Source organism: Penicillium citrinum (genome assembly GCF_028827155.1).
Source record: "Penicillium citrinum strain IBT 23319 chromosome Unknown utg000002l:1.0-3833315.0:1.0-3834789.0, whole genome shotgun sequence".
Classification (NCBI taxonomy): domain Eukaryota; kingdom Fungi; phylum Ascomycota; class Eurotiomycetes; order Eurotiales; family Aspergillaceae; genus Penicillium; species Penicillium citrinum.
The window spans coordinates 2,779,661-2,805,092 of record NW_026622687.1 but is presented as its reverse complement, the minus strand read 5'-3'; the positions used below and the strand labels follow the sequence as shown (position 1 = coordinate 2,805,092).

At 48.5% G+C, this 25,432-nt stretch overlaps 7 protein-coding genes across 7 annotated transcripts; 5 read left to right on the top strand and 2 right to left on the bottom strand.

Moving 5' to 3' along the window:
• Positions 1-592: 592 nt before the first annotated feature.
• N7469_002866 (putative neutral amino acid permease) lies at positions 593-2,142 on the top strand (the record flags this gene model as incomplete). The annotated part of the gene is made up of 3 exons (XM_056641786.1): positions 593-718; positions 814-1,265; positions 1,341-2,142. 3 exons carry the CDS (start codon positions 593-595, stop codon positions 2,140-2,142), a joined length of 1,380 nt encoding a protein of 459 aa, XP_056504280.1.
• A 756-nt stretch (positions 2,143-2,898) lies between these two features.
• Positions 2,899-3,450, top strand: N7469_002865 (uncharacterized protein; the record flags this gene model as incomplete). Its single annotated transcript, XM_056641785.1, has 1 exon — positions 2,899-3,450. One exon carries the CDS (start codon positions 2,899-2,901, stop codon positions 3,448-3,450), a length of 552 nt encoding a protein of 183 aa, XP_056504279.1.
• Positions 3,451-4,963: 1,513 nt separating this feature from the next.
• On the bottom strand, positions 4,964-10,046 carry N7469_002864 (uncharacterized protein; the record flags this gene model as incomplete). The annotated part of the gene is made up of 2 exons (XM_056641784.1): positions 4,964-9,875; positions 9,982-10,046. The coding sequence occupies 2 exons, from the start codon at positions 10,044-10,046 to the stop codon at positions 4,964-4,966; spliced, it is 4,977 nt and encodes a 1,658-aa protein (XP_056504278.1).
• A 1,180-nt stretch (positions 10,047-11,226) lies between these two features.
• Positions 11,227-12,100, top strand: N7469_002863 (uncharacterized protein; the record flags this gene model as incomplete). The annotated part of the gene is made up of 4 exons (XM_056641783.1): positions 11,227-11,292; positions 11,389-11,515; positions 11,597-11,893; positions 11,943-12,100. The coding sequence occupies 4 exons, from the start codon at positions 11,227-11,229 to the stop codon at positions 12,098-12,100; spliced, it is 648 nt and encodes a 215-aa protein (XP_056504277.1).
• A 732-nt stretch (positions 12,101-12,832) lies between these two features.
• N7469_002862 (MmgE/PrpD family protein) lies at positions 12,833-14,365 on the top strand (the record flags this gene model as incomplete). The annotated part of the gene is made up of 2 exons (XM_056641782.1): positions 12,833-13,287; positions 13,453-14,365. 2 exons carry the CDS (start codon positions 12,833-12,835, stop codon positions 14,363-14,365), a joined length of 1,368 nt encoding a protein of 455 aa, XP_056504276.1.
• Positions 14,366-14,994: 629 nt separating this feature from the next.
• N7469_002861 (S8 family peptidase) lies at positions 14,995-16,635 on the bottom strand (the record flags this gene model as incomplete). The annotated part of the gene is made up of 3 exons (XM_056641781.1): positions 16,242-16,635; positions 15,237-16,163; positions 14,995-15,183 (listed from the first exon to the last, which is right to left on the bottom strand). The coding sequence occupies exons 1-3, from the start codon at positions 16,608-16,610 to the stop codon at positions 14,995-14,997; spliced, it is 1,485 nt and encodes a 494-aa protein (XP_056504275.1). The 5' UTR covers positions 16,611-16,635.
• Positions 16,636-17,933: 1,298 nt separating this feature from the next.
• N7469_002860 (Beige/BEACH domain protein) lies at positions 17,934-24,871 on the top strand (the record flags this gene model as incomplete). Its single annotated transcript, XM_056641780.1, has 7 exons — positions 17,934-19,527; positions 19,595-19,959; positions 20,010-22,265; positions 22,333-23,839; positions 23,899-24,053; positions 24,108-24,413; positions 24,470-24,871. The coding sequence occupies 7 exons, from the start codon at positions 17,934-17,936 to the stop codon at positions 24,869-24,871; spliced, it is 6,585 nt and encodes a 2,194-aa protein (XP_056504274.1).
• Positions 24,872-25,432: the final 561 nt, after the last annotated feature.

Below are 25,432 nucleotides of genomic sequence, written 5' to 3'. Positions count from 1 at the left end.
CAACATACACACCGGCCTTTCTCCAACTCACAATGTTCTGCTTGCGCCGTTCTGCCCAGCCACTTCTTGTCGTTATCTTGTCGCGTATATTCTCCGAGATGTTATTCTTGGCGTCTATTGGGTAAACCTGATCTACTCCAACCATCCGCCTTCATTTGGAGTCTTCAACGAGACTGACCCCAACATTCCCTGTGGCTGGTCCACACTTCAGACCTCCACTCAACCCATCAGTCCTCGTCGTTATCATAAAGCTCGAATTCGCGGGGAAGCACATAGTGGATCAGCTGTCCCACTTTCTCCGTTTCCTGCAATCCTTATCGTGCCCAGCAGTTGGATTTCCAGAAACTCTAAGCTCTGTCACCTGTTGAAAAGGGGAAATGACAAGGTCTCGCCGGGAAAATCCCGGGTTGTGAGATAGGTTTTGGCCATTGAGCCGTGTCCTGCTATATATGACCCCTCTCGTCGAGTCTACAGATACTCCTCATTCTTTCATGATAATCTCTCTTCCTTTATCGATTGGGCTTGTCACCATCATCTTTCCCACCATTTACTGCAGTCCCGGTCGGACATAAAGCGCGTTTTCGCCTGCAGAATGTCTTCACAGGACGAGATTAAAGTGGCTCCTCATGACTCTCATATCCCTGATGAACAGACGGCAGAAATTGAAGACCAACATGAAGTCTTCAAAAGAGGTGATGGACAGGTTGATTTCCGTACCGTGAGCTGGATTCGAGCCGGCGTAATCTTTCTAAAGAGTATGCGAGCCCTTGTAATTAGCAATTAACCAGGAAACATTCAATTCCGCTAACAAAGCCACCTGTGGCCATTTTGATAGTCATCTTTGCAACTGGAGTACTCTCAATTCCATCATTAATGTATCAACTCGGCGCCTTTCCCGGTGCTGTCAATGTCATTGGATGGACTCTTCTCAACACCTATTGTGCCATTGTTCAAGGCAATTTTCGCAATAGATACCCGGGCTGTCATTCTATCGCCGACATGGCACAGGTTGTCGGTGGTCCCCTCTTGAAAGAAGTGGTTGGGGTTCTTTTTACGATCAGCTATGTGATTGTCGCTGCATCTGGCATTATCGGTGTCTCGACAGCATTCAATGCGTTGTCACTTCACTCTCTATGCACTGTGTGGTTCTCATTCATCGCGACAGTGATCATTGCTGGATGTGCCAGCGTGCGGAAATTCTCCCATATTGGTTGGTTGACCTGGGTTGGATTTGCCAGTGTGTACATCGCTGTCTTTATCATCGTGTATGTTAACGGCCACCCTCCACCCTGCGCCCTGCTCCCTTATCATTTCAGATACTAACTGCAATATTTTATTAGTATTGGTGTCACCGTGAGAGATAGACCCGCTGCTGCACCACAGACGGGTGACTTTGAACTTGGGTATCGCGTTATTGGCAACCCCGACTTTACTACGGGTATCACGGCGGCAGCAACGATATTTGTATCCAGTGCCGCGACATCAGCCTTTCTCCCGGTGATTTCAGAGATGCGCAAGCCTAAAGACTATCCCAAGGCGGTTTATATGAGCATGAGTCTGGTCACAGCGTCATACCTTACTTTTAGCTTGGTAATCTATGCCTGGTGTGGCAAGTGGATTGCATCCCCTTCGCTTGGGAGTGCGGGAGAAACGGTCAAGCGTGTGGCATATGGAATTGCGCTTCCAGGTCTGATTATTAGCGGTTGTTTATATGTGCATGTTGCAGCAAAGTACCTCTTTGTCCGAATCCTGCGCAATTCTCGACATCTTCAAGCCAATACCATGGTACATTGGGGTACCTGGCTCAGTTGTACCATCGGGATGGCAGCGATTTCATTCATCTTGGCCTGCGCTATTCCCATCTTCAATTATGTCTTGGCGCTAGTGGGTAGTCTTTGCTTTGCACCCCTGGCGATCAGCCTTCCTGGTTGGCTTTGGGTATATAGTCATGGTGAGTACCTGAAGGGAACTCTCTGGCGACAAACCATATATGGGCTCCATATTTTGCTGATCTTGCTTGGCCTATTTATGACGGTGGGTGGCACCTATGGGGTTATTGTCCAAATCAATAATGCATATGCCGATGGGTCAATTTCATCGGCATTCTCTTGTGCCGATAATAGTGGGTCGGTGGGGACATAAAAAAATATCAATTACAGAGTACGGAGTATGTACTAACTATGTATATGTATGTCTTATAAGCATTGTGTCTTAGTTTGATACCTATAATAGTCACTTATATTTTTTTAAAAAAAAAAGACTACTCAATGACATCCAGAAGTGTAGTATTTCGTAGTAATAGACTTGATCTGCATTTCTGATATCCCCCGGATGTCAGATGAGTAATCCTTGTATGTACCCAAAATAAATCGAATCTCCGAAAAAATGCCAATTTCAAGTGGACCCAAACGACGCACAAAATTGTACTCTGCCCGTATGCACGATGTATATGCGACAGTCTCCACTTGTCAAAGCGAATTTGCATTTATTCAAACGAGATCATGACGAATGATTCGTTCGATTAAAAAATAAAATAATACTGTACCAAATATACATAGGTACACAAGTAACACTAGAATCGCGGTCACTGCCAAGTCCCCGGGACCTCCGGCGTGCCGCCAACTCCGAGACTGGGCTTTTTATCGCTTTCGTCCCAATTCTTCGTTTTCTTTTGATTGCTCCTCCTTTCGTCTTTCTCTTTCTTTTCCTTCTTCCCCTCTTCTCTCTTTCCTCCCCCTCCTCTTTGATTTTTCTGAATTCCATCGAATCGTTGGATCTCTGCTTCTTACTATTTACTTTTGGTGATGTGACGACTGAATTCATTCAGATCTTATCAGCACTCTCCGTTATCAGTGCAACTACTCCTCCTCTTCGCGGTGTCACAGAAGCTCAATAGTCATGCTTCTCAATCAAGTACCCCTCATACTGCTTCTGGGCAGCTTTGTCTCAGCAGCACCGATCCACTCCTCATCCAACAGTATAATTACATCCAATCTCGACACTGAAACACTATCCTCATCGGAGTCTGCTTTCTCTACTCAATCAAACCATCTCGTCAAACGAAGACCTTATTATTTTCCCGAAACTGTCCCCGATGAAGACGAAATTGCGGCTCGCCTCGCTTCCCTTCGTGAAGCTGGTGTATCCCCAGATATTCAGACGCAGCAAGGACACGATCAAAAGTCAATCGGAACTCCGGATGCAGCGATCGACATGAACCGGATTAGCGCACAACCACCCGCCATTCAGGAATCTTCATTCATTTTACTAGGAAGAGACACTCCGCATTCTTTCTGGGAAGTTGCCATACCAGCCTTTCTTCCGGCGGCATGGTTTTTCGTCCTTGCGTCCGTTGTTGTCTGCATTGCGACTGTCATCAGGGGTCTAGGTGAAGGCGATAGCGAAAGTGACAATGCCAATGACCAACCCAGTGACCAGGGCAAACACTGATTAGAATTTGGGAAACTGAGACTTGCATGCGAGGAGCTGGTGACCTCGACTCTCACCCCCCTCTCCGTTTCTTTTCGACATTCTCTACAAGTCCGGCCTTACCGTCTTCCCGCAAGGTATCAGCGATCGACACCAATCTCTCCCCACGCTCTTAATTTCGAAGCGAAGCATTTATCTCTACAGTACGCCGCCCCGCACGACCACCGAAACGCCCGCAGAACGCCACGACGCCCCCTCTTCCACGCGTCCATTGGCCGCACGGTGTTCCCCCGAAGGCACCTGATCTGGAAGAAACTGCGCAAAAGAACGGAACGCAAAAATTTTTCTTCAAGAAAAACGCACAGTTATCTTACAAGGCCACACTCACTTAACCCGTCCGCGTCGGAGGGTTTCCTCCGAAACACCGATTCCCTCTTACGGTCTGTCTCTCCGTGTGGGTCCCGCTTCTCCACCGAAGAGCTGCAGCGCGTCTGGAGCTCGGAGGCTGGGACTGCCGGGTCTCGGATTATGCTCGTGCTCGTACTCGGGAAGAACCAAATAGGAAACTTTTTCGAGGTTGCCAATGGTCAATGTGGACAGATTCTTGCCACCGTTCCCGAATTGAAGACATCGGGTTCTTTCTCGTTACATGGATTTTTTTTTCCCACATTAGTTGCGCGGTGCGGAAAGAGTTTCTCGGTGGATAAGCGCCATGGCTGGTGTTTGGTCGCTCACTTCCTCCTATCGGGCTGACACGCATTCGCATGCCGGTTGGTGGAACAACTCCAATACGACTGCGACCGTGAATCCGATATTCAGGACAAATCTACTCTCTATACGACAATAATAGTCTTGGATCACAGGTTCTCGGTGTCTATTGGATAACAAGAGTTCATTCATGGACTCCCATATAGCTAGCTGCCTGGAGTGCTCAGCCTATGCTTACGTGGTATTAGGCTGATGTGAAGGTCCAGAGCCCATAACGATCTAGATCAATCCTAGTCCTGGAGTTCCAATTGGGGGGGCTCAGGACTTTTATTTTTAGGAAACGAATTACGTTTGATATATATCTCTACTTTTTTCATTTTAAGCACCGACTGAAATGAAATCTTCATCACTTCCCAATATCTATCTCCTCTCTACAAACTCATGTATGGCCATAAATTTACCCTAGCTGAACTCAACAGAATCCACCGGAGAAGTCAACGACATGTATGATGATGATAATTCGGAAATGAAAAACATGAAGAGAAAGGGAAAATGATTTCAGAATGCCGGTGACGCCATGAAAATAATGCAGGGAAATGGCCAAAGATTTAGTGACCACAGAGAAGAATCACGAAATCCACCCAGTAATGGAAAGGCAAAAACAAATACAAAGAGTCAATCTTGTTTTTTGGCAACTTTCCATTGAACATGGAAAAGGATAAGCGGGAGCGGAAGCGGAAATAATGAACACGAGACAGATTCAGAATGAAGTTTAAAAAATGTGAGATAGAATATATACGCGAATTATGAGGGTTTATGCAAATATTCAGGAATCGTCAACAAGACGCTTTTGTGCCCAGGCACGCTTGGCCCCATCTAAAAGGACATCCATGTTACCACTGTTCTCGCACATGCTTCGGAACAGTCCACCTTCGCGATTGATTAGGTCCCAGGGGTGCTCATATTCGATGACGCGCCCGTGGTCGAGGACCAAGACCTTATCGTAATCAATGATGGTCTGCAGTCGGTGAGCGATGGTGATGATAGTGCTATCGCGTAGTTCGCGCAGAGTTTCCTGAATCTTGGCATCGGTGGCGTAGTCAATGGAAGCAGTTGCTTCGTCCATCATTAGGACACGGGGTTGTTTGAGGAGGGCGCGGGCGAGACAGAGGAGTTGGCGCTGTCCTTGGGAAAGATTAGAACCAGACTCCGAGACCAGGCTGTCCAAATTGTGGAAGACGTTTTTATTATCGCCAACCGTCATAGTACTGCCGTTCATGCCATTGGCTTCAGCGGCAGTGAATGTACTAGAGGTCATTGGAGTTGCGGCGCCTGAGCCATCAGACCCGATCAGGTGCACGCGACGGATAGCAGTGAAGATCTCCTCATCACTGAAAAGACTGAATGGATCGAGGTTGCTGCGGATGGTGCCGGTGAAGAGAGTTGGGTCCTGCGGCACAATGGTGATTGCTTCACGCAGGTCACGCAGTCCAATGGAACCAATATCGACGCCGTCAATCAGAATCTGGCCATTTTCGGCTTCCAAACCACGGAAAAGTGCCAACGCCAAAGAACTCTTGCCTGCGCCTGTACGACCGACGATACCAACCTTCTCGCCTGGCTTCACGGAGAAAGAAACATCCTTGAGAACGGCGTCGAGGTCTGGACGATAACGAGTGGTATAGCCGTTAAACTCGACAGCACCCTCAGTGGGCCAGCCAGTGGTAGGTCGAGACTCGGGGATAACAGGAGCGGCCTCCTGGTCGACCTCAAGATACTCGCGGACACGCTCGACCGAGTTCATGTTTTGCTGAACCTCAGAGTAAAGACGAACGAGCCAGAGGACATTTTCCGTGAAAGTAACAGCGTATGTCAGCGACAAACCAGCAGCACCAGCATCGATTTTGCCAACATTGATCAAGACGAATGTCGCAGAGAAGAAGGAAACAAGAGCACCAGTCCAATCCACTCGAAGAGCAAGCCATCGGTTACTAGCCCAGAGGTAAATGTGGGGCCGATTGTAAGCGTTGATGCGACGGTGGTTATCAACAATGAAACGAGGCCCGTCACCGTAGGCACGAATTGTGACAATACCATTGAGTGTCTCGCCAAACTGCTGGTACAAAGGGCTGCGTTGGACTGATTCCAAACGCTTCAGATCCCGAGACGAGTTTAGGTAAATAGCACCCAGAGCAGTGTAGACCAGAGTGATAAAAACACCAGCAATTAAGAATCCGGGGGTGATGGCAGAAATCAAAATCACGATCATGATGACAGAAGCCAGACTGTGGAGCATTCCTATTGCCACAGGTGCGACTTCTTGATCGACTGATTCAACATCCTTGGAGAAACGATTCATGAGTTGACCGAGAGGGGTGGAGTCGAAGAATCGGAACTTAGCGTGCATCACGGTTTTGAGCAGGCGGTCGTGGATCTTCCAAGATGCGTGAAGAGAACCCCAGAATAGAACGGCCTCTCGGCTCAGGGATATCGAAATGTATAAGAAACCAAGCAGAGCATACACACCCAAGTAGTAAGCAACATTGACCTGACCGTCAGGAGTAGTTCCTGACGCACGAGTGCTCAGCTGAGGTGGTCCCCAAGTACTCATTTTAGAAACACTTCCGACATTGAATGTTGGAGGCTTCAGGTGAGCGGCGGCGGCGTAGTGGCCAACGTCCTGAGAACCGACATCAGCAGTTTGATAAGCATTAGCCCACTGTCGGATCCAAATGTTGGTAGAGACAGACCCCAGCTGCTGCAGACAGAAGACAGCGACAGCTAGAACCCAGTATGGCCACGAGCCCATTGACTTGAGGTACATTATGACTGTAGACATTTTGATACTTCCAGTAGCTTTGCTCTCTTTCATATGAGATTCGTCTTTCTTGCCCTTATCAGCATTTCCATTGGCGGTCCCGTTGGCACCCGAGTCTGTGGAGTCTTCATGTTCTGATGGAACACGAGAAAGACCACGCGAGCTAGCTCGTGATCCAGGACGAGACTTGAAAAATTCATCGCCCAGAGCACCAGTGGCAGCAACATCATCAGGGCGTCCTTGCGCAGAGATCTTTCCGTTTTCCAGAACCACGACGTGATCAGCCTGGGGCACAGTCAAAGCCACATTGTGGGTAACCAGAATGCAGGTACGATTCAGCATTAACGGGCCAGTCAGAGCCTGACGGAAGATGTGCTTAGCAGTGTGGGAGTCAACGGCAGAAAGACAGTCGTCCAACAACAGATGGCGGGCACTGCTGTAGACAGCTCGGGCCAAGGAGATTCTCTGCTTTTGGCCACCAGAAAGACTGATTCCCTTCTCACCAACCAGAGTCTGGTCGCCGGCGTCCAGAATAGTAATATCACGTTCCAGAGCGCAGGCCTTGAGGACGGCACGGTAACGTTTCTCGTCGTAGGGAGAGGCGAAGATGATGTTTTCTTTGACGGTATCGTTTACCAGCCAAGCTTCCTGAGCGCAATAAGCAATACTATCGATCAAGCCAGTCTCGGGGTCCACGGGGAGGTCAGCACGGCTGGACATGCCACCAGGGAGATGGACACGGCCTTCAATGAGACGCATTTCACCAAGCAAAGCCATGAGAAGAGAGGTTTTTCCGGAACCGGTGGCACCAGCGATGATACTCAGCTTGCCGACGGGGAAGTCGACATCAATATTGATGAGTCGGAACGCATCAGCACCATCAGTGTTGGGACTGGTTTGAGTCTTGGGTTTAGTCGTGCCCCAGGTCAAAGTAGCCTTTTCGATTCCAATCTTTGCGGGCCCATCAGACGAGCTGCTTTCCTGTAGCTGGTCGTATTTGCCAGTCTCTTCTTCATTGAGATATTTATCCACACGGTCCAAAGAAACCTTGGATTCCTGAACGTGAGCCACCATATCCGCCAATTGGTCCAAAGGTACGCGAAGCAATGAGAACATCGACAGTGCAGGAAAGGCAATTGATGGCGTCAATTGCTTTTTCTCGACAACAGTATACAGGAAGAACGAGAGGAAAGTGATCAAAATTGGTGTGCCATACCAAACAGTAGCCGCGGTAGACCAAAGGATATAGCGTCGACGCAAAGACTTGAGTTCAGCTCTGCGCTTCTCATTGACGATGTCTTGAAATCTTTGCTCCCATGCAAAATACTTGATGATACGAATGTTCTGCAGAACCTCGTTTGTAGCATGGATACGAGCGTCAGTGCCCTTAAGAATCATATTTTGCACCTTGTTAAATTGTCGTGCAATGAAGAGATTAACGGGAAGCATCAAGACCATCAAAACTATGCCAGCAAAAGAGCTGAAACCCATGATCTTATAGAGCAATGTAACTGCCATGATGATTTGTACCGGGACACTAGCCCACAAGAAATGCAAGTAGGCACCAACCTCACTGACTTTGAAGGAATCGATGGCCATTAGATTGATGATTGTACCAACATTGGCCTGCACTGCCGCATCCTCGAGATCAGTCTTGGCATTGTCGCCAGACTCAGTGTCATTGCTATCCGCATTTTTTTTCTTACGACCGAAAGAGAACAGGCCCTTTTTCTTCTTAGTTTGGGTGGTATCCTTGCCAGCAGGCTCCTCAACGGCCTTTCGAACAGCATCCATGGAGGCGCCTGCCTTGCGACGCAGGGCCTTGGCGTAGATCTCGCCGATGATAATGGCGCGAATCTTGACACCCATCTTGCGGCCAATGTAAAGAGCTTGGCCATCGGCAACACCCTGAACGATTGCGGAACAGAACAGGAGAATCGCGTAAAGCCAGGCGGCATTTGGCGTTGTTGAACGAGGATTTTCGACATATTCAAGAATAGCTTTCAGAAGAAGACTTGGCACGAAAACAAACAGATTGGCGAACACGGTCCAGGCACCTTGCTTCAAAATTGTGCCAAAGAAGAATCGAAGGAGCTTCCATGCCAGGGAGCCTGTCATTTGTCGTTGCCGGAATTCACTAAGCACCGAAGCGGCTTTTTGAGATGGAGTCAAATTCCAAACATCCTCTAGCTCCAATGGCTGCCGATATCCCTTCAGAACCAATGGATCCAGCCATGCAAAAGTTGCCAAAGACAACAGACTAGCCATAGGGTGGCGTGGAGGCTCCAGTCCATCCTCACGCTCGACCACAACTGGCTTGTTACCTCGACGAGTCGTGAGAGCGATGATGAAGAGTAAAGTACTGAGAGCGAATTCGACACTGCTGAGAATCAAGGCGTGTCGTGAAATTGGGTGGATGACGGCGGATCGGAAAACCATGATGTTGAAAAGCCACTGGGCGCTGTACAAGAGAGCTGTATGTGTCCACAATCGCGGAGCCGAAAAGAGGTCCATGGTGGACAGAAGCAATCGCACCAAGACCAGAAACAGTATATAACCCCAGGACACGAGACCCGCAATGGCGGGGATAGTGCCATGGCGGCCCCAGCCCTGGGTCGTCAAAGCGACTACATAGAGCGCAACTTGGCCGATCAGAGCAGCAACTTCAAGAGAGACGATTGTGACTTCTCCCCTAGGACGGTCGACCTCTAGCTTTACATGATCGGACTCAGTCTGGACGGCTTGGTGAAGCATGGGATCGGATTCGCTTGCACGACCATTGGGAACGTCACCGGCATCATTGGGAAGAACCTTGTAGGCGACACCTTTTTGAGAAACGACATAACGATATGCGAGGTGGGAGACGATGAGGAGCAAGGAAAGGCCACATGCCACGAGCGGAAGTGAGACTTGCAGGACACTATCAGATTTTGGGCGATCAGTACTGCAAATGTCGTCCAACGGTCGGATGAATCCCGGAAACCCGGTCGGAAGTAAAAATAATAATAATTGATATGAGTACTCACTTGCGTTGGAAGCATCGCGACAAATCGTCTATGGCCCAAATGGGGCCTTCGCAATGCGAGAGCATCGTTTGCGGGATGCAATGCCGGCGATAGAGCAATTGAGCTCAAGAGGGGAAGCTCCCAGCGCAGACGCGGAGAAGCAATAGACTTTTTTTTGCCCCCGCTCGTGATATTAAAAATTGAAAACTGATACAGCCAAAATTCTAGAGAGTGAACGAGAGGGGGAGAGAAAGAAAAAAAGAAAAAGAAAAAAAAAAAGTATCCCCGAGTGGACTAAAAACAAATTTCAACGGCGCAGAGCGAAGCTGGCATTGCCGAGTTGAACGGAACCGGAAAGTGATGCAGAAGGATGATCAAGAAACCCTGGGGACAGTTGGAAGGGGAAGAGATATCCGATAGGCGAGATGAAGGGCAAGGCAGATTTGCTGCAAGATGAGGAAATTTGAAGTGAAGAAAGAGGGTCTTTAGGGAGAGAATCGGAGGTGGAGTGTGCAGAAAGAAGAGAAAAGAAGATGCGATGGAAAAGAGAGAAGGGATTGCGCACGTTCCTAAAGCGGCGGTGGACGGGTTCGCCCGCACGTTGGAGTGACATGCGCCGCCACTCAATTTAGCTGGGAAGGGAAGTACCATGAACTCTAGTAGTAGTAGTAGTAGTGCTATGGTAGATCTTGTGGTAGATACTCAAGTATCTACAGAACAATCCCTTGTCCGAAACAAAGCATTGTCACACTCTCTAGTGGCCCCTCGTGAACTAACGGCGATACGAAGCTAGTGTAAGCTGCATCTCCTCATGCGCATCGGAGGATGACTCGATGCAGCGATGATCGTTTCTTATCGGGGACGGTTCGGTTCCCCACTGTTGATGTTATCGGGCCAGGCACTGGAGGAGTCGAGATGATCCCATGGCCAGAACAATGCATAGTGCACAGGGGAGTATTATTCCTAACCAGTGGTTATGTGACTTTGCTCATATCATACATAGACAATCACTTGATGAATAACCTCATCTCATATATATATACACAGTACACAGTATAGCTTGAAATCTCTTCTACGCCACGTTCTTCTCCTTGCCACCGCCGACTGACTAAACCGTTTTGGTTCCCAATTTTGTGCCCCCCTCGACATCATCGTCGATCCACTTTCCTTCTCCTTTGTCCATCCACTCTCCCAACCTCCCTCACAATCACTCGTTTGATTCTAGAGTCATCCACCAGCACTTTGTATCGCCTCGCTAGATACATCATGGCGGAACGAATTCTTATGAATGAACTTCGCACTCTTCCCAAGGAGAAATGGGTCAATATTGAGGTTAGTTTCCATATTCCACTATTACTTATCACCACCACCACCATCATCCCTCCAGTTTAGTACCGATGGAGCAACCTTTGGTTAACGATCTCCCAGCTCCATAATGAAGATATTTTCAAGTGGGATATCGCTTTGATCGTGTTGAACCCAGATTCCCTATATCATGGCGGATACTTGAAAGCATCCATGACCTTTCCCAAGAATTACCCATACTCCCCTCCAGGTACCTCTCACTAAGCTCTTTTTCACTCTGCATCTAGTGTGACCGTGGCGCTAACGTACCCTGCGTGGTCTCTCTTTGCAGAATTCCGATTCCTGGTACCACTCTATCATCCAAATATCTATCCGGACGGGCGGCTCTGCATCTCCATCCTGCACCCGCCAGGCGAGGACGAAATGTCTGGTGAACTGGCCGCAGAGCGATGGTCACCTGCACAACGGGTGGAATCCGTGTTGATTTCAATTCTTTCCCTCTTGGACGATGCCGAAGTTTCCTCCCCTGCAAACGTGGATGCAGCAATCATGCTGCGCAAGGACCCCGTCAAGTACCATGCGATTGTGAAGAACAATGTCGACGGATCCCGGAAGCTGGCGCCGTCTGGTTTCACCATGCCTGTGGATTATACCCCCCGCGCGCGACTTGGAGAAAGATGACGATGATTTCTGGATGGATAGTGAGGTCGATAGCGACCCCTTTGGTGGTAGCGACTCTGACGAGGATATGGATCAGATCAGCGCGAGTGAAGATGAGGATGATGACGACCAGGATCTAAGTGAAATCACCGAAGAACTCCGGCAGAAAGCGTAGAGCTTCTCCTCGCCTCGTTGGTTTCCAACTTAGCCCTTTTCAACATGCATAGCACCGTGGCGTACACATGACGGGAGATTCGGACTTTCTTTCTATCTCTTTTTCTTCCTTTTTTCTTTTTTAGTTGTGCTGCATTTTATATTTCATGGCAGTCATTTACATTGCATGGGAGATGGGGCGTTTTCAAACTCACTGGTGGAGATCGTCTTATGTGTATACAGAATAGCATCGTCATTCAACTTGGTTCGAGCTAGATCAATCAGACTACAATCATCATTCAAAGGTTTGTTAATGAGAACTTGAACTCAATCTGTAAGACAAACGTTGGCTATACAAATTACTCCTGTAGGTGGTAGTTATCTCCCGGTGGAAAGCCCCACAATGGGACCCATTAGGAGACCCATTGGTACAGCCCTGTAACAACACAACACTGGAGTGTTGTAAGCATTAGTTTGAAACTACCCTTCTTTCTGCCGTCTTTTCTATATCTCTTTCTACCACCTTCAAGCCTTCGGAATGATAGTAGAAACAAGAGGCGGTAGGTCGAAGCGGTCAACACGTCGGCTTCAAACTTATGTTATACCACTGTATCCCCGACGCCCCTCGTTATACCCGATCTCCAATTGATATACCCCGTAGCCCCCAAACATCCCCCATTGCATCTACAACCCTCACAAAGCTTACTTTAACCCTCACCAGAATTCACCTGAAAATTTGATACTCGAATTAAGCATGGCCACGGAGAAACTCGCAACCTGGTCCGTGAATCTGGACTACGCATCTCTCCCAAAAGAAGTCATCGATGCTGCCATCCGCAGTTTCTACAATTGGGCCGGGTGCACTGTAGGTGGAAGCAATCACCCCGCAACAACTAAAGCACGCACTGCACTGGCACGATTCACGGGACCTCCTACGTCCAGATTACTCGGTTCGAATGGCGTCGATTTAGATGCAATGCATGCTGCGTTGTTGAATGGGATTGCTTCGCATGTTCATGATTATGACGATACGCATCTGGATACTATCATTCATCCTACTGGTCCAGTGGCCTCTGCTTTACTGGCTTTGGCTGAGTCGTTAGATCGGCCTGTTTCAGGAAAGGAGTTTATTCTTGCTCTGGTTGTTGGTATTGAGGCGGAGTGTAAGCTTGGATTGGCTGTTTGGCCTAAACATTATGATATTGGTTGGTAGGTTTAAATTTCATATCAGTGCGGACGTACAAATGTGGTTTTTGGCTATGGCCCGTCGTTCACGAGATTGCACCCAGGCAATCAAGTCAATCATCTCAGACTCTCATATCTCCTGGAAAGTATTTATTCGATGCTAAACTCTAGGCTGACTTGATTCTTTAGGCATATTACAAGTTCAACTGGCTCTATCGGTGCTGCAATCGCTGTATCCAAGTTATTAAATCTTTCAATAACACAGACAGCACATGCAATCGGTCTTGCAGCCACACAAGTCACAGGGTTAAGAGAAATGTTTGGCTCAGACACAAAATCATTCCATCCCGGTCGGGCTGCGCAGAACGGACTATTAGCTGCCATTCTTGCTTCAGAGGACTATACCAGTTCTGTCGAGGCCCTCGAGGCTAAACGTGGCTGGGCAAATGTAGTTAGCTCCAAACAACACTTAGATGAGCAGATGGCTACTCTTCCGCCGAGTGGCCGGTGGGAGATCGCACGGAACTCATTCAAGCCTTTCCCTTGTGGTATTGTGGTTCATCCTGTTATCGATGGGAGTATATTTCTTCATGGACAGTTGCAGCCGAATGGAATTCGAATCGAAGATATCAGAGAGGTGGAAGTTATTGTTCATCCCCTGGTGTTGGAATTAACTGGGAAGAAAGCACCTAGGAATGGGCTGGAGGCAAAATTTAGTGTATACCATGGGGCTGCAGTGGGACTTTTGTACGGGAAGGCTACACCGGTTCAGTACGAGGATGCGGTTGTTACTGATGAACGTCTTGTATGGCTGAGGGGCCGTATAAAGGCGACCGTGGATGAAAAGTTACGTGCAGATGAAGCTGTGGTTTTGATTCGAGTTCCACTTGGTGGTGAAGGGAATGATGATTCTGTGACTGAGATTCATGTTGATCATGCCGTGGGCAGTCGGGAGCGGCCTATGTCCGAATCCCAGTTGACAGACAAATTCAAAGACCAATGTGGCTCAATACTTGACCAGGAACGGACTGATCGTGCGAGTCAGTGGTGCTGGGAGCTGGAAAGTCAAGTCGATGTGCATCAGATCAAAACTGTATTCTAGAACTGCCATGAACAGATGATATATTGGTGATACTACCTAGTATTACCAATATATCAACAAAAATGGATGCTTATAGAGTGATTTACAAATGTAGAGAAGAGAATATATCACCACTCATCCAGATACCAGATAGAAAATGATAACATTATGCTTTGGACAAATATTATGACTTTCACAGGTAGTACTAAAATTGGAATTTTACTCAAATTCCAATTTTACTACCTGTGACAACCAAGGTTGGTTGGAGATATATCCATATATCTTTGGATGTATTATCAATTGATCTTATGCTGAAATTGTCTTAGATCCAGCTATCTTGCTGCTAGGCGCTGACGCTGTTTGCAGGATTTACATAAATCCATCGTTATGGAAGGCTACGTTTCACTAAATAGTTCGAGTTTCAAACAGATCCAAGGATTCTAGATTGAGTTTAATTGTATGTAGTTGAGGTCGAGTATACTACGGGTAGCGATTGTAAACAATAGCGAAACGACAGTCTGTGTACGAAAGAACCGAAAAAGGAGAAAGCAGATGATAACCAGGTAAAATGTGATCTGCGCCTGTGATAAACCAACCCATCCAAATGCCCATGTAAAGAGCCCGTCGCAGACGGGGCCAAGTCGTCTACTCTAAACGGCAACAGCGTCCTTGATCTCGCTGTAGATAGCACCAAGCTCCTTGTGCATAACCTCCTCGGCGTGGTTGACGAGCTTATGAATATGCTCCTCGAAGTCCTCGACGGTAGAACCGGCCTTGTAGCCACCCTGGGCGACAATGTCGGTGTAGTTGGAAGAACCACCGCCGTTCCAGGCGAGAAGCTGTACCGAGTTAGCATTTGGTTCTGCCAGTTTACTTCGGGATCAAAACTTACGTTGGGGGTATCAGAGGGGATATCAGTGAGAGCACCAGAGGTGGCAACAGTGATGAGAGCCTCCTTGAGCTTCTTGGGAGTGATCTTCTCGACCGCAAAGGCAGAGTCATCGGAGGGTTGGAGGGACACATAGTAGGCCAGCAGACCAGCAATGTGGGGCGAGGCCATGGAGGTACCAGAGATGGTGTTGACAGCGTACTTGCTGCCAATCCAGGTTGACAGAATGTTCAAGCCAGGAGCAAAGATGTCAGTGCACTTTCCGTAGTTGGAGAAGTAAGCACGCTCATCGGCGAGAGTGGAGGCACCGACAGTGACGGCGTTCTCAGCGGCAGCGGGGGAGTAGTTGCAGGCATCAGCGTTGTCATTGCCAGCAGCGACGGCGAAGTGAATACCAGCATCAACGGCAGCGTTGACGGCGAGGTCGAGAGTGCGGGAGCTACCGCCACCAAGACTCATGTTGGCAACACTACCCTTGAAGCCCTTCTTGCCAGCCTTGGCCTTCTTGATGTGAGCCTCGGCCGCCCACTCGACACCTTTGACGACGTCGGACATGGTACCCGAGCCGTTGGAGCGGAGGACCTTGACGGCGTAGACGTTGGCCTTCTTAGCAACACCGTATTTCTTACCGGCAATAGTACCAGAGCAGTGAGTACCGTGACCATTGCCATCTACATCTTCATCACCTTCGGGGATGGTCTTGCCCCAGTTGGCACGACCTTCAAAGTCAACATGGTCGGTGTTGGTGCCGGTGTCGATGACGTACGCATCAACACCCTCACCACCATCCTCGGCGTAGAGGTACTTGTTAAAGGTACCGAAGGAGAGGCTATCACGGTGAGAGATACGGGCCAGACCCCAGGGAGCGTTTTTCTCAACGGAGGGGGAATCAAAGTGGTGGACCTCAGAGTCCTTCTCAATGTAGTCGACCTAGAGTTGAGAGTTGATGAGTCAGTTTCGGCTCATGAGCGGGTTGAAGGGGAAAACTTGGGGGAGCTAGCTACTCACATCCGGATGCCGGCGGACCTGTTCAATGACATCTTCATGGAAATGACCAGCATAACCCATCAATGATCCAGCTACGTGGAATGAATGCTTAACACCAAGGAAAGCGTCGGTGTCGAAACCAAAAAGGCCGCGCTTCTTCAGCTCCATACGTCCGTTGACAGCAGAGTGGATGTCCTGCACCCAGCTATGATGAGCGGCAGCAGCGGAAGTGTCAACATGTTTCTTAAACACAACAATATAGGAATCTGGGATCTCCTGGGAGTTCATGGAAGAGATGATGGGAGCTGCTCCATTGTGGATAGACTCCACACTAACGGGAGAGGCAGCTGTGAGGAGCGGCAGTAATGCCAGACCGAGGAACCCCTTCATGATGGCAGATGGGTTCGACGATGGGAGAGAGAAAAAAGAGTGGAAAGAAAAAAATTCAAAAGATAAAGAATACAGCTATCGAGAGGATGATGGACAAATAATATAGGAAGGGGTGGGATGGAAAGGGAAGAAGGTTGGAGGAGAGGAGAAGAGATGAGGAGATGAGGAGGTCAGAGTCACTGGACCTTATCTAGGGGAGGAGGCGGAGAAGGATGATGATGCAAGCGGAGCGGATTACATACGGAAACGCCATCGGATGACCATCCATTGGCGCCGATCATTGAGTGGGGAGGGTTGACTGGGGAAAGAGACAGGTATGTTACCAAAATTACAATACAGCCTAATCGGGTGTAGTAGTGTTCAAGAGGCTTTCAGCTAGTCAACTCCTACAGTATCTATCATGAGGAAATGGGTCGCACGTAACCACAGTGCGTCTATTGCGTATCATTACTTTGACATAACCTGGTATATACATACGGCCATGGGAAGCATTCATTCCATCATCTGCAAGTATCGGGGCGAGAACGAGGCTGTGCTTATCACTGACACATCCCCAGACCCTTGACTCACTATGTACTACTGTTATCTAGTAACTTGGTCAAATCCTTGAAATACAGGATTTATGAGGTACATATCAAGCTGTACCCTAGCTCAACAGGGTCATTCGCTTGCCTTCCGGGTACCTGGCAGACCTGCGCAAGGTCATCACCGCACGGGGGGATTTGAATCTCTGCGTGACCGCCCCTCATTCTCCGAAGTCGCGTGCTTGCAACCTGATCAGCGATCATCGGGTACTGTGACCTCCGTGACTCCACTCAAAGCTCTAGCCGCTTGCCCTACCGCCGGTGCTGAGTTGGTTCAAATGCTGTCAAGAAACGGTATTGTCCACTTATCATCTTATCGTCCGATGAGCGGCGATCATATCTCTCCCCAGGTCCATCTGGTAACGCCCGTTACCCCGTACTGAAACAAGAGTTGTGACATGCCGCTTTTCTGTCAACTGGTCAAGCTCCTCCTTGAGAATGCATAAATCATACCGAGGTGTCCGGAGTACGGTGCAAGCTAGATAGTACCTACTGTACAAAGGCAAAGGAGACAATTCTAGGAATTGATTCAAATTCTCGTTTAACTTCGTAGACCCTGTATACTATACGATATGCGATGTAAGGACTCTCTCACACTGCCCCCTCGTCATCGGGCGAAAATGACTAAGCAAGTCAACACCGCACCCCTCCCTTCCCGCTCTTGTTCGATGACGGCCGATCCGACATCGAAAGAATAGCTCTGTACCGGGACCTGGCTAGGGATCTCAGTGTCCAAGGTATGAGTAGTTTGGACGACGCCGTTGCACTTTACCGGCGTGCACACGACAGTCCTGAAGCCCTTAAATCTCTGCTCTCCACTCTCAAATCTTCCAAAGAGCCTCCATCAATACAGTTTGATCTCTCTCGACATGGGTTCTGCTCGGTGGAATTCGCAACATTGGGCCGGTCATTCCCACCGACGACAACTGCAGGATACACTTTATCTGCTTGGGTGCGCTTTGACGAATTCGATTTGAACACACATACCACCATATTCGGGGCATTCGATGCTAGCCAAACATGTTTCATCCTAGCCTACTTGGAGAAGGATACACGCAACTTCATTCTTCAAACTTCAATTAGGGGCTCTCGACCAAGTGTGCGATTCAAATGTGCCAAATTTGAACCGCACCGCTGGTACCATATCTGCCTGATCCATAAACGACCAAAACCTACATCATCATCCAAGGCATCGCTCTTCATAGATGGCGAGTTTGCGGAACAATTGAGGATCGAATATCCCTCGGTCCCTTATAGTCACCATCCCAATCGGCCACCGCGTATTCAGGCTTTCTTTGGGACACCCCAAGATCTTGCAATGCGGCTTGGCAAGGATGTTTCCACCTCTCGCTGGTCACTTGCAAATGGCCTCCTCTTCGATGATACTTTCAGTGATGACATGGTGGCCGTTTTTTACAACCTCGGTCCCCGCTACTACGGTAATTTTCAGGACTGCTTAGGATCGTTTCAAACATACAAGGCATCTGCTACCCTTAATCTACGGAACGAACACTTGCATCCCGGCAAAGAGGAAAGCTCAGATATTGTCACTGCTATCCGACAGCGAGCAAGCGTACTGGTCCGCGAGAGCTCTATCTTGATTAACGTTTCGCCCGTGGCTGTACTTGATGATGATGACAATAATAACGTCAATGAGTCTCAGCTCATCAAATGCTTGTCCAAGCAAGCAGCCAAGTCTCTTCAGCAAGTTACCAAGGCTGGTGGCAATGCGGTGGCTATCAACGGGGCTACCCCTGCGATAAACGACGGTCTAACCCAGCCTCAGGGAGTTGGAATTTTGACTGGCGATCCAATCGTCGAAGTTCCTCGATCACTGGATGATGCCAGTTGGTGTTTGGGTGGCTGTGCTCCAGTACATCTGAGCCTCATCCAAGCCGCCGATACTGCTGAAACCTTGAAACTCGCAGTAGAAGCGCTCTACGAGGCGATACGGGACAATTGGCGAAATAGCGAAGCGATGGAGAGGGAGAATGGCTATGGAATCCTCGCCGCGCAATTACGTGAGAAATTGGGGTATCAATTTGGCACTTCGGCTATTCCGACAAAGATTCCTCTTGTTACTTCAAATACTGAACAATGCTCGTTGACGCTTGAACTGCTCAAATTGACATTGTCCTTTGTTGGCTATGATTTCGATCGTCCCATTCATTCAATCATTACCAATCCTCTCGCCTATCGGATATTGCTTGTTGATATGGATATCTGGCGTTTTGGTGAAAAGCCGGTGCTCGATCTATACTATTCGCAATTTCGTACATTCGCTACGGAGAGCAACTATCGGCGATTCAATGCCAGGCGGCTAGGTCGCATGCGTAAGCTTCCCCTCAAGTCCATCCGTCATATTTCAAGGATATAGAATTTTGACTGACAAAAGCTTAGGCGTCAGCAAGAAACTTGTCGAGACTCTGAAAGGGGGCGAATTGACCCAGGAAGTACTCGGCCCGTGTTTGTCTGCCTTCAGGTCATTGGTAGAAAGCAGTCCTTCTCCTGAACTTCTACGGTCACTTGCACTATCTATAACTTATGTTCTGCACAAACCGAGTCCATCTGCGACGCTCAAGAAAAAGAAAAGCTTGCGATTCATTGGATCCTCAACCCGACCAGGCTCATCGAAATCGGACTCCGAGAAGTATGTCGCGAATGTTTCCTTGGGAATTCAGATGCTGCGGTTGTATGCCGATATTCTCTGTAATCCTCATGATTCAACGCCTTTGAAGAAGTTCGCCAAGGCCGTCACAAACAAGGTTCGTCAATGCTCATTGCCTTCATCCTGGTTAGTATCTAATAATAGTAGTGGCTCCTCTATCTCGCGTGCGAAGATGACCCCGAAGTTGTGTCCCTTGCAATCAAAATTCTAGCTAGGTTGCTCGTAGTCAATGGGAGCAGCTACAGCAAGAAGTTCGCCGACAAGAATGCTGGATACGCGGTTCTGGAACATCATCTGAGACGATGGTGGAATATCCCTACCATTTGGATCATCTGTCTTTCGATTTTCTTCGGATATGACGTTGCCCGCCTGGATCTTGATAAACCCTTCAATGCACCTGCTCTCCTTAACATGTTCTTAGCAGATGGTGAGCTGCGCATAGCCTTCCCTGAGATGCTACCTGTCATTATGGCGATGCTTAGGGCTGGATCAAAACAAATCATTTCCGCTGCCGGCAGGGATACAGCGGAGATTGCGCAAGATGATTTTGAGGAGGCTGCGATCAGTTCAAAGAATCCAAGTATGGCAACGAGCAAGTTGGCGGATTCGGCCGAGCCAGATCAACCGAAATCTGCTATATCGATCCTTTCCTCCGTCATCAAATTCTTTGCCGAGGCTCGTTCAGTCTCTCGAAATTTCCAGGATTTCACTTCGCAGCCAAGTTATCTCCAAGAGCTGCTGTCTATTCTATATCCCACAGTCGTTGGTACAGACCCCATCAGCCCGAACATTGAAATGAGCTCTAGGCATGGTGGAATCAGTTTCGATGACAGCAATCTTGTTCTTCGACCACGTTCAAGTGCTGCAAATACCCCTACCACTTTCCAGACGGCGACGGTAGATGTGTCAGGGAATCCAGATGATAGTCATGAGTCTCTTCGTCGTGGATCTTCCTTTGTTCTTATTTCATCAGAGGGGGCAAAACACCAGCCATCTGCTGCTCGGATTCGCCGTATAGTCGATCCTAAATTAACAAGCGACAGACCTGTGATAAACCACCCACTCACAAAGGGTATCTTTGACCTTGTTCTCCCAATATTCCAGGATCAGTTGCTTGAGAAAAAAGATTTTTCGGGATTAGGGCTGTATCAAAAAACGCCACCTGGTTTCCTAGAACATCAAGCGCATTTCAACTCGTGGATTTTCAATGCTCTGCTTGCGAGTCTGAATAATCTACCGGCCACCACCCCTCACCTCCTCCAGGAACCTCGCGTTCTGACGAATCTCTCGCGCTTTGCAAATCATCTTGTGGAAGCTGTCTACGAAGGGTGGTATATTAATGGACCTGTGTCTAGTCTTGAGTGCTTGGGTGCGATTGTGGAGTATCTTTCACTTCCTGATGTGAAAAGTCTCAAGAGCATTCGCTTGTGCAGTCAAACAATTGCTACGATTCACTCTGCTCTCTACCAGATAATTTTGTTCCAGCTTTCGGAAGCGGATGACAGTGAAGCTTTGTCTTTTCTGAACCGGTTGAACTACTGGCAGGTCGTTCTTCTCTCCGCAGCTGACACACAGCCAAAGTATCTCCAATTACTCTTCTACCTGTTGTACACGAAACTAATCAACACTGACGAAAATACTCGCTTGGCTGCTGCAAGCCTTTGGCGAATAATACTTGTTCAGAAGCCTGACGAAGTGACAACTCTTCTTGGAAATGCTCCCAACTCTCTCCAACGTCGATTGGCCGACGGTTTTGATGCACTTGTCGGCATGGAAGATGAGGCTTTTCTTCCTTGGATCGATGATCAACGAGATGATCTGGATGCTTTGTTTTTCGGTATTTTTTCTCGTACCTGGGATGCTTTCGTTCAAGAGGAAAATATGAGGAGTGAGGATTCCGGAAAGAACCGCATGGCAAAGCGCAAGGAAAAGTTGAAACAGTGGGGACAATTGGAGAAATTCAACGAGGATATCATAAAGAAGCATAACGCTACTTTGCCCCACTGGATTTCGAACATATCCGCGTCAGAGTTCCTTAAGTCTTCAAGGTACCTACAAGATTTGCAAGATAACTCTGTCTTCATGTGGTCAGCGTTCTCCACTCTTCTGATGGATCTGCGACGGCCTGGCGGTCTTCTGGCCGAAGAGAAAGAGAGAAAGTGGAGGCTGGACCAGACTGAAGGCCGCAGCCGTATGCGAATGCGAGTTGTTCCAGACGAATCAGATGAGCGGCAGGATTACCAGCCTAAGCGAAAGGCTTCTGAGCCACCTATGGTCAGACTTGATACTCGTATGCGTGCACTTTCTGCAGGAGAGGTGGCTGCCACGCCTACTGTAATGACGGCTGAGCCGGAGGGTCTTGGCTCAGAGCACCAGTATGGTGAAGCTGATAACGAAGCCAACGTAGAGGATCCGAGTATGTTGGAGGAGAACTTCGAGATGATAGATGATCCTAAGAATGACCTCGAAGGACTACGATGACAAGAATCGCAAAGTGATGCGTTCTCTTCATCGTGGTGACCAGGTTCAGAATGTTTGCAACATGTCACGAATCATAGGTCTTGAGGCAATCGAAGGGCTCCTGATTCTCGGGAAAGATTGCATTTATATTCTTGATAACTTTTTTCAGAGAGCCGACGGAGAGATCGTCAACGTCTGGCAAGCTCCATCAGAGGAACGTGACTCTTATGTGCGAATGATATCGGGACGAGAATCCAATGACCGCCGCTCACAAGATCATGAAACTAGAAGTTGGAAGTGGTCAGACCTGGTCAGCGTGTCTAAGCGGCGATTTCTGTTCCGCGATGTTGCCCTTGAAATATTCTTCACAGATGGCACCAGCTACCTTCTCACGCTATTTTCCTCGCGAGTCAGAGATGAATTGTGCACTCAGCTTGGCTCCAAAGCACCACAGGTCACGGGAAGTGTTGGACACTCACGGCAGGAAGACGTCTGGAGATTCGAAGCCTTGCGAAGCCAAGAAGATGCGCCACAGTCCATTGGCTCTAAATTTGCCAGTGTCTTTGGCCATCTTCCTTCGAACCCTGCAACACGAAAATGGGTTCGAGGCGAAATTTCCAATTTCCATTATCTCATGTTGATCAATACTCTTGCTGGACGTACCTTCAATGACTTGACCCAATATCCAGTTTTCCCGTGGGTCCTAGCCGACTACACCAGCGAGGAGCTCGACCTCACTGATCCCAAAACCTTCCGTGATCTGTCTCGCCCTATGGGCTGTCAGAATCCTGAGCGTGAAGCAGGCTTCCGAGAACGCTACGACGCATTCGCGGAGATGGGTGATGATAACTCCCCGCCTTTCCATTATGGAACCCATTACTCTTCTGCTATGATTGTCTGCTCGTATCTGATTCGCCTTCAACCGTTTGTCAAATCATATCTTCTCCTTCAAGGCGGGACATTCGACCACGCAGACCGACTATTCTACTCAATTCGCAAAGCATGGGAGTCTGCATCACGAGGCAATATGTCTGATGTTCGAGAGTTGATTCCGGAATTCTTCTATTTGCCAGAGTTCCTGGTGAACTCGAATAAGTATGACTTCGGTGTTCTCCAGAACATGACCACTGCCATAGACTCGGTCGAGCTTCCTCCGTGGGCTAAAGGAGATCCAAAGATCTTTATTGAGAAGCACCGTGAAGCACTAGAAAGCCCGTATGTCTCTGCAAACCTCCACCATTGGATTGATCTAGTGTTCGGTAGTAAGCAGAAGGGTGAGGCCGCCGTTGAAGCTGTCAACGTTTTCCATCATCTGTCATACAAGGGTGCAAAGGATCTGGACGCAATTGATGATCCCATGGAGCGGCTGGCTACCATCGGAATCATTCATAACTTTGGACAAACTCCTCATCAGATTTTCCAACGGCCGCATTCCGTCCGAGAAGACCAGCGACACCGCATTCCGCGGCTAGACACTCTCGCGGAGTCCCTAGCGCAGACACCACTCTCGTTACTTGGTGAGAAAACATTTCCATGACTCCAAATTTCAGTTACTAATAGTAAATCATCTTTTTAGACACGGGAGAACGCGTGGCGAATCTTTCAATGAAACAAGACCGCCTGCTATGTACAGCTTCTTTGCGATTGAACGTCCCACCAAACTACGATCACTACATGGAATGGGGGTTTTTCGACGGCAGTGTTCGCTTCTATTCTGCTGATAGCCGAAAGGTAAGCGTTTATTTTGAAGATATCCAAAGACTCCGGGTTGTTAATCTCATACAGCTCCTCGGGCATTTCGAGCATCTACATATTGGACAGCTTTCCCATGCTAGTTTCGCAGACTCAAGAACACTCATCACCTGCGGCACTGACTGCACCGTTTCTCTATGGATGATCACTGCTACGGCTAAGTCAGTCGATCTGCAGCCTATCGGATCACTCTTTGGGCATCGAAGCCCGGTCACTGTTCTCGCCGTTTCACGCTCTTTCAGCACTTTACTAACCGCGTCCACCGACGGACACATTATGCTATGGGATCTTAATCGACGAAGTTTTGTACGAAACTTGCCCGCCAATGGAATGGTTGATGTGAGTAGCCTCCGAAATCCAAAATACGTCCCCTCATTTTCTGACTTTCCGTCCAGTGTGCCCGTATCAATGATGTGACAGGCAATATCATTGTTTGCCGAGGCCACCGAGTCACTCTATACACTCTCAACGGTGACATTCTAGTTGAGCAACCAGTTTGCGATTCCGTCGACGACCGAGTAATATCCTGTGTCTTCTACGAGGGTGTCCAAAACGAATGGCTTGAGCGTGAACTTGTCTTAACCGGTCACAGTCGCGGAGTAGTGAACATCTGGAGCAAGATGATTCGAAACGGACAGTTTGAGCTGGAACTCATTCGTCAGCTTCATCATACAGATAGTAGCCGCGACACCGGGGCCAACATATCTACGGGAATCAGTTGTATTCTTGCTCTTCCTCAGGTGGTCTATACTGGGGATGAAGCGGGCCGAGTAGTGAGTCGTCCTGATTTCCCCTGATTCTCATGAAAGACCCCATACTAACCGGTTTTACTTTTCCGTAGTATGAGTGGAACTGCATAACTAGGCGCTAAGTCTTGCCGGATTTGATCACTTTGTTGCCGTGCGGCTACTGAAGTACACGCTTCCCCACCTTTTCTTGTTTTGTTTGATGCTGTACTATTCACATATGTAGTCGCTATTCTTTCGGTGCGCCAAAAGCAATCGGCTGTTATTATTAGCAGCCTGGTTCTTCTTTCTACTTCTGCCTCTCTCTCTCTCTCTCTCTCTCTCTCTTTTTTCGGGCTTTGTTTGTATCACCATTTACTACTACATAGCATACATAACGTAATAGCCACAGCATCATCATCATCAACACACGGATCCCCCAACCCCGAACGTGCTCAAACGCCATCCGGAGTAGATCGCGATATTTAACCGGGTCTCGGTGAGTAAGATGCAGGACCACTGCAGTAGTGGGCCGTTGGCCGGTCGACCATACTCCGGTTGGGTTCTCGGAGCACACTGGGCCGGATTGGTCAACTTGGGGTGATTTCTCAGATGAATTGAATTGAAGTCATA